Raw genomic sequence first — 6668 nt, forward strand, 5'->3', positions numbered from 1 at the left:
CTGATCTGTATCCGAGATCCGAGACATCCATTCATCTGGCGCAGATGCCAGATTTGGAGAGTGCGTCGTCTCAAAATTAAGCTAACATAAAATAAAGATTGATCTTGGTGCGCGTCCCGACGGGACATGTAGCACCGGGACTCCCGGTGCTACATGTAAATTAAACGTGGTGAAGGAAGTCCATCTTAGTAGATACAGTATCGCTGCGTCACACCACGAAGCACGGTATGAAAAGGGTGATGGCTTCTGCAAGCATACACACCTTTTTGGCAAGGTATATTAATTACCTCACCGTAGACCCGAACGCCGAGGAGAAACCATGGTTCCTCACATTTACTTTGTATATCTGCGAAGCAAACTGCACATCAGGTGATTGAAGGAATCCTTGCGGAGGATACATCCCTGGTCCAAACCGTTTACTACAGCACCAGATGAAGACGCATACCGAAATTCTACACCGATCAGAAGCTGTTTCCAAGCAAAGCCTAACATCGATACAGAAGAGTAACCCGTATAATAATGAAATACACTATGCTATTCTAAAACAGCTCTCTTCATTCCGAATACATACAAATACAGTATACCATACAACGAGCAGCTGAAAAAACATTCATATATTAATGCTGGTATGTTCATGTATGTCCTTTGAACCCCCTTCCGCATCAAAGCCCTCGTTGCCTATCCCCACCCGCACGTTGCTCCTGGTCTCAAAGAACTTTTTTCCTCTTCATTCTACAATTTCCATTGGCGGCAGTAACCACCACATCCAGCATCTTCTTCGCCATGAACTTCACTGCCCTGATCGCTGTCACCGTCGCGGCCCTCATTGGATCTACGAACGCTGCCGTGTGCACCCCAAAACAGCAAACTGCTGCATACAATACGCTCGTGAGCCTTCTGTCCGAAGCCTCCTTCTCTAAGTGCTCCACAGATTCGGGCTACTCCATGATCACGTCCAAGACGCTTCCGAAGCCCAAGCAGAAGAAAGCCATGTGCGCGTCATCGTCGTGCAAGATCATGATCAAGAAGATTATCAAGCTCAACCCACCCAACTGCACACTGACGGTTCCCACGAGCGGCCTAAAGCTCAATGTCTACGACATGGCGCACGACTTCTCATCGGACTGCAAGGCGCTTCAAAAGTAAACACCTTGACTACGATCCCATACCTGTCCAAGTCCACAACTTTTTTATTATCAGGATACTGACTATGGGAGATTAGTTCTTTCGACGCGCAAAGTTCAAGAAAAAATATATTTGAAGTTTATCTCACATTGTTCCATGAGTCCAGAAGTTGAAATCATGATGGCGTTGACTGAGTTTCGGTTGATGGTGGCGGTTTTAGTAGCCTCGGTGGTGATGAAGCCTATCCAAGGTGTATCATCAGATACAATATTTCACATACCTACTGCTTGATAACTGGACATAATTGTAGGCCCTGGCCATGGCGACTGGGCTAATCGAGGTACTTACACAATGGATATCTGCGAAATACAGGTCCTACGCAGTGAATCTACAACATGACAGTTTACCACTCTGCTTGGTACCGATGCCGTTCTCGTCGGTTATGTCAACACAACTAGGTGCACACCACTCAGTCGACTGCTGTGACCAAGATGCTAGCGAGTATTCTGTCCGAGTTGTCTCCCACTAGAATAAAGGTGAACATTTTATCGGTAATACATGTAAAAAATTTAAGTTGAGAAAACCTGCTTTAGAAAATCTAGGACATAATGATGAACAAGTTGTTCATCACCATGCCTCACTGAAGCTTCATACTGATACTGCACCAACTTCCTCCTGGCGTGTAGCTGATTTAGCAGTGCCGATCGCTACTCACACTCGAACAGCAATAGCGCTAAGCAGCTTCATGATGTCCCCGCACGATCCTATGGAATCGTGTGCCTGCCCCCACCTGTCTTCTTGTCCTATCCGAGCTCCATGGTGACTGCTTCACACCCAGGATCATTGCGATGGAGAAACACGCCTCCGCAGCTTAGGAGGGATAGCTACTGGTGCTGCGAAGTTGACCCAGACGCCAATCGCCCTCGTTTTCATTCTGCAATTTACCTTGCCAGCCTCAAGCCCCCAACCACCCAAGATGAATTTCGCTGCCCTCCTCGCCGCCACCGCTGCTCTAGTCGGATCGGTCTCCGCCACGGCTTGCACCACCACCCAACAGACCGCCGCCTACGTCGCGCTCGTGAGCATCCTCTCGGAGACGTCCTTCACGACGTGCGCCAGCGACTCGGGCTACTCCATGCTGACGGCGACTGCGTTGCCAACTACCGCTCAGTATGAACTCATGTGCGCGTCGACAGCATGCCAGGAGATGATCGAGACTATCATTTCGCTGAACCCACCAGACTGCGATCTGACGGTTCCCACGAGCGGCCTGGTGATCAACGTGTACGAGTACGCCAACAGCTTTGCGTCAACGTGTTCGTCGCTTTCGTCGTCGTCGTAAGCACTGAGATCGGAGTGATATTTGTATGACGGACTTCTGCATTGCTGGACGAGATTGGTCGGAGTTCACAGAGCTTGATCATCTGTAGTTTGTTCAGACCGAAGCCTCGGAGGCTTCTTACCAAGTGCCTCTCTCGCCCGCTTGACCGTGTGTGAGGGCGAGATGTGTGAACGTTCGTTAACCAGTAATGAACGGATTTCATGTTTTCAGCAACAGTGTGTTAAAATGTTGCGATTGGGTTTCTAGTTGCTAAGGCATATCAGTGTAGGACTATTCAGGCTTATCGGTTAGCGCACTCTTGTTCGACCACCGAAAAGATACACAACTTCAAGTTGAAGGGGTTGACCAATCAGATGAAGCTGAACATTGTGCGAGTGGACACCCTATTGCTTGCGGTGCTGCGGTGTCGGTGGCATTGAGGCAGCCTTAGATCAATCCAACGCAGAGCAATTGACAGATATTCCCTGACAATGTGATGATCAGGGGGCAGGGATAATTTGCCGGTCTTGTGTCGGGTGTCAATTGGTTAACTGTCTTTCGGTTTCCAACGCACAAGGTTCTCACTCGACTACTGGTTTGCATCCCCTTGTAGCTATCGAGATGGCCACGTTGTGCGACAAACAGCATAGCGATTGACATGATTCGGTAATTAGCAAGCAGCTTGACTGTAAAGCTATGACTTCAGGGAAGATATCGCGGATACAGACATACACTATATGCACCTGTCATTACACAAGAATATGCCGGAGATTCTAAGCTTCGGAGTGGCAGACTGAAATTGCATCCTGCATTATTCTTCATCCGGTATTGTTCGCTTCACCCCATCGCACGTAAGCTGTCGGCCACCAGCGGAGCTCCACCGTGGAGTCCACGCGTTAGGCAATGGATTCCTTCAAGCAGAATCCACGCATTGTGGTGGCATGACCAATGAGCGCTTGAACGGCTGTCTTCGACCGTAGAGTGGCATGTATCCTGTCAGTCGCTGCAGTGCTTCCAGCAGATCTCCGCGCGCACCGCAGCGGGTGAATCCATGTGAGAAACTGCTCTAGGGTAGTCTTGCGCCACGGACGTGTTAGTCATCCAGGTCTCAGTCATCCTCGTCAGCGAGACGAAGGTGAGCGAGCGAAATTCGCTGCGAATGCCTGCTGCATCGCCCATCTGCCGCCACATGTGAGAAGATGTGGACGAGCTTCACTTCCTGTCTGCAGGTGCACTGAGGCACTACAGTGTACCCAAGCAAGTTCAGGTAGATCATTTCATTGCGTTACCTCACTTCAGTTTGTCGATCCACCTTGTCGAAGGACTTTGATGCCCGGCGGATCGTGGTCACCCTGCAATACGTTTGTCTGGTGGACCATTTTCAGAGACAAGGCGAGCGGATCCTGTTGAACGCTTCTCTTGCTACGCTGTCATTCCTCTGTTGCAGCGGATCAGATAAGCGGCTTTCTCTCGTCTTATCATGGATACAGCCTGAATCGCACAGGTTACGTTACTGTTCAGCTTTCGGTGCTTTTCGACAACTCTTTACAGTCGAGCTGATTGTGTCGACGAAAGCCGAAGTGCGTGGCAGATCTTGCCGTTCGAATGCTACGCGCCACGGCAAAACCTACACAGTACAACAGCTTCAAATAAACCTGCAAGCGAGCCGCCAGCCCAACTCCAGCTAGTCAAGCCTAGTTTGCCTCCAACTGCCATTGTGCAATTTGCTCTCATCCACACCCACCCCACTTCTCCCCCACCTCATCCGAAATGAACTTCCGCGCTCTGTTCGCCGCCACCGTCGCCGCCCTCGTCGGCTCCACCTCCGCCACCACGTGCACCACCACGCAGCAAACTGCGGCGTACGTGGCGCTCGTAAGCATCCTCTCGGACACGTCGTTCAACCAGTGCTCGACGGACTCTGGCTACTCAATGCTGACGGCCACCTCGTTGCCCACGACGGAGCAGTACAAGCTCATGTGCGCGTCGACGGCGTGCAAGACGATGATCAACAAGATCGTGACGCTGAACCCGCCCGACTGCGAGTTGACGGTGCCTACGAGCGGCCTGGTACTCAACGTGTTCACGTACGCGAACGGGTTCTCGTCTACGTGCGCGTCACTGTAAGCGGGTTTAATCTCTGCGTCCAGAATCAATTGGCCGGAGCACCTATCAACTTGTCTTCGTGCCAAGTACGCAGCTTTGATGATTATTTTTCAGTTGCGAATGTAAATGCCGAAAGCTGTCGTAGTATAAACCTGTGAATGAAGGTTTTTGTATTCAATTCGCTGTTGTTGTGCCATGTACGTGCACGTTGATCTCTGTGTTCAGTAGCGATGGACCGTAGCACCTATTAACTTGTCATTGACGGTTAGGCTTAGTTCTTCGCAACAAGTCGTGTTGAGGATTTGACTGTAGCTGTCGCCGTATTAAAATGTCTGTAATGAAAATTCTTGTTTTCATTGTGGTATTGCTGTGGCTTCATACTGCAAGCAAGTGCGACGCTTGTTGGGTTGAATACAAGTACTGCATTGCAAGCCCCAAAGAGGAAAAATCGTGACGCCCTCAAGAAATCGTCGTTCGACCCGAACAGCGAGATTGGCGAGAGTCTGGAAATCAAATGCATGAGCTAGGGTGCGTAAATCGGGAGAATCTTTGTTCCCTATCGACTGTGAACAGGGAACCTGAAAATATGGCTTCTGTGCCCATCTGAGAGCGGGTCTTTTCTTTGTTATCCCCTAATCCTTGTATGCCTTGCCCGTCCCTGTGCATGTACTCTATCCGAACGGGGGTGTATACGGGTATACAGGTACGAGTGGCTCCTGGCTCCTCATTCGAGAAATTTGTGAAGCGGCGAGAATGGAGCGTCGACCGCGTTCCGCACAGAAGCGCCGGCAGCACGCTGCTCCGAGTGATGATGACAGCGCCAGCGACAACGGCGACAGCGACGTCGAGTGGACACTAGATTCCGGGCACTCAAGCGTACGATCGTCGGAATCCTCCAGCCAGTTCGAGACACAGAGCGCTCAAGGCGAGGAGGGCTCCGCCACAGAGGCATCTTGCGCCTTGGCTCCCCCACTAGGTCAGACGCAGTTTGACTCGTGGGAGTCATTTCATGCCTACCTTAATGCGTACATGGCGCAGACGTACCAGGTTCGCAACGCTATGCGTTTGTGCGAGGTTGTTGTGGTCTCCTAACAAACTGCACCTGTCAGAGCTTTCGCATCCGTACCAACAACAAGGTCCAGGAGCGCAACCGCAAGATCAAGAAGCAGAATGACACAGCTCCTCTGATCCCACAGGAGTGGATCTGGTACAACAAGACCCTTGTATGCACCCACGCTGGCAGGTACAAGACGCGCGGCAAAGGCAAGCGACCGCGTCAGGAAGTCCGATCGACTGAGTGTTGTGCACAGGTATGTATTCTCTTCGTTTGGGCCCAGATGGGCAAAACATTGGCGAGTTGGGCTCAGATGGGGACGCTTGATGCTGGATGGGCTCGGATGGGCTTTGTTAATGACAATATATGTGTTCTTCCTCAGATTAACGCTTGTGTCCGCGTCGTCAACGGCAGCACACACGACCCTGTGTTCGCGTTGTGCGTTACTACAGCGAAGCTGCAGCATAACTACCCGCTGACCCTTTCCAACTACGAGCAGTACTCGTCAGTTCGTACAGCGCTTGCGCCTTCCATGGTGGAGACGGTAGATGTTTTGCGCAAGGCGGGGAGCATGAGCTCAAAACTGAAGGAGCTGCACCTACAATCTAATGAGGTTCGTTCAAGTTGTCGAGAATACGTGTTTAGTGGCCTGTGAGGTGTTTGCAGGCGCACCTTCGCCGGGGCTGATTGACAAGAAGACGCTACAGTATCTGCGCTACAGATACCTTAGCTTGTGCATTTAAATACATTGAATTTTTGAGCAAAGCTAGTTGTGAAGTGCGAATGAAAATGTTGTAACTTGCTGTCATTCCAACATGAGACTTTGTCTCCAATCATCAGCAGCACTGAGTGCGCGACAGACAACAGCGCGTCCGGTTAAACGCTTCAAACGCGTATACAAGCGTGACACATCAAAATATTACCTAACTGGCTCTTTTGCTAGATGGGGACAGATGGGCACAAATGGTCGTAAGTGGGAGACAGACGGTGTTGGATGGGAACAAATGCCTCGTCACATTTCTCCTCAGATGGGCACAGCAACACGTGCCAAATATCATTTAT

The 6668-nt window shown here is 50.6% G+C and overlaps 5 protein-coding genes across 5 annotated transcripts; 4 read left to right on the plus strand and 1 right to left on the minus strand.

The window, feature by feature from the left end:
* The first annotated feature begins 732 nt into the window (after nucleotides 1–732).
* PPTG_09073 (hypothetical protein) lies at nucleotides 733–1281 on the plus strand. Its single transcript, XM_008903928.1, has one exon. It carries the CDS (start codon nucleotides 784–786, stop codon nucleotides 1144–1146), a length of 363 nt encoding a protein of 120 aa, XP_008902176.1. The 5' UTR covers nucleotides 733–783; the 3' UTR covers nucleotides 1147–1281.
* Nucleotides 1282–2068: 787 nt separating this feature from the next.
* Nucleotides 2069–2707, plus strand: PPTG_09074 (highly acidic elicitin 20). Its single transcript, XM_008903929.1, has one exon. The coding sequence runs from the start codon at nucleotides 2102–2104 to the stop codon at nucleotides 2465–2467; it is 366 nt and encodes a 121-aa protein (XP_008902177.1). The 5' UTR covers nucleotides 2069–2101; the 3' UTR covers nucleotides 2468–2707.
* A 249-nt stretch (nucleotides 2708–2956) lies between these two features.
* PPTG_22463 (hypothetical protein) lies at nucleotides 2957–3733 on the minus strand. The gene has a single exon (XM_008904312.1). It carries the CDS (start codon nucleotides 3635–3637, stop codon nucleotides 3443–3445), a length of 195 nt encoding a protein of 64 aa, XP_008902560.1. The 5' UTR covers nucleotides 3638–3733; the 3' UTR covers nucleotides 2957–3442.
* Nucleotides 3556–4730, plus strand: PPTG_09075 (elicitin). The gene has a single exon (XM_008903930.1). It carries the CDS (start codon nucleotides 4217–4219, stop codon nucleotides 4571–4573), a length of 357 nt encoding a protein of 118 aa, XP_008902178.1. The 5' UTR covers nucleotides 3556–4216; the 3' UTR covers nucleotides 4574–4730.
* Nucleotides 4731–5290: 560 nt separating this feature from the next.
* On the plus strand, nucleotides 5291–6372 carry PPTG_09076 (hypothetical protein). The gene is made up of 3 exons (XM_008903931.1): nucleotides 5291–5599; nucleotides 5662–5862; nucleotides 5989–6372. Exons 1-3 carry the CDS (start codon nucleotides 5306–5308, stop codon nucleotides 6259–6261), a joined length of 768 nt encoding a protein of 255 aa, XP_008902179.1. The 5' UTR covers nucleotides 5291–5305; the 3' UTR covers nucleotides 6262–6372.
* The last annotated feature ends 296 nt before the right edge of the window (nucleotides 6373–6668 follow it).

Source organism: Phytophthora parasitica (genome assembly GCF_000247585.1).
Source record: "Phytophthora parasitica INRA-310 unplaced genomic scaffold supercont2.17, whole genome shotgun sequence".
NCBI lineage: Eukaryota > Oomycota > Peronosporomycetes > Peronosporales > Peronosporaceae > Phytophthora > Phytophthora nicotianae.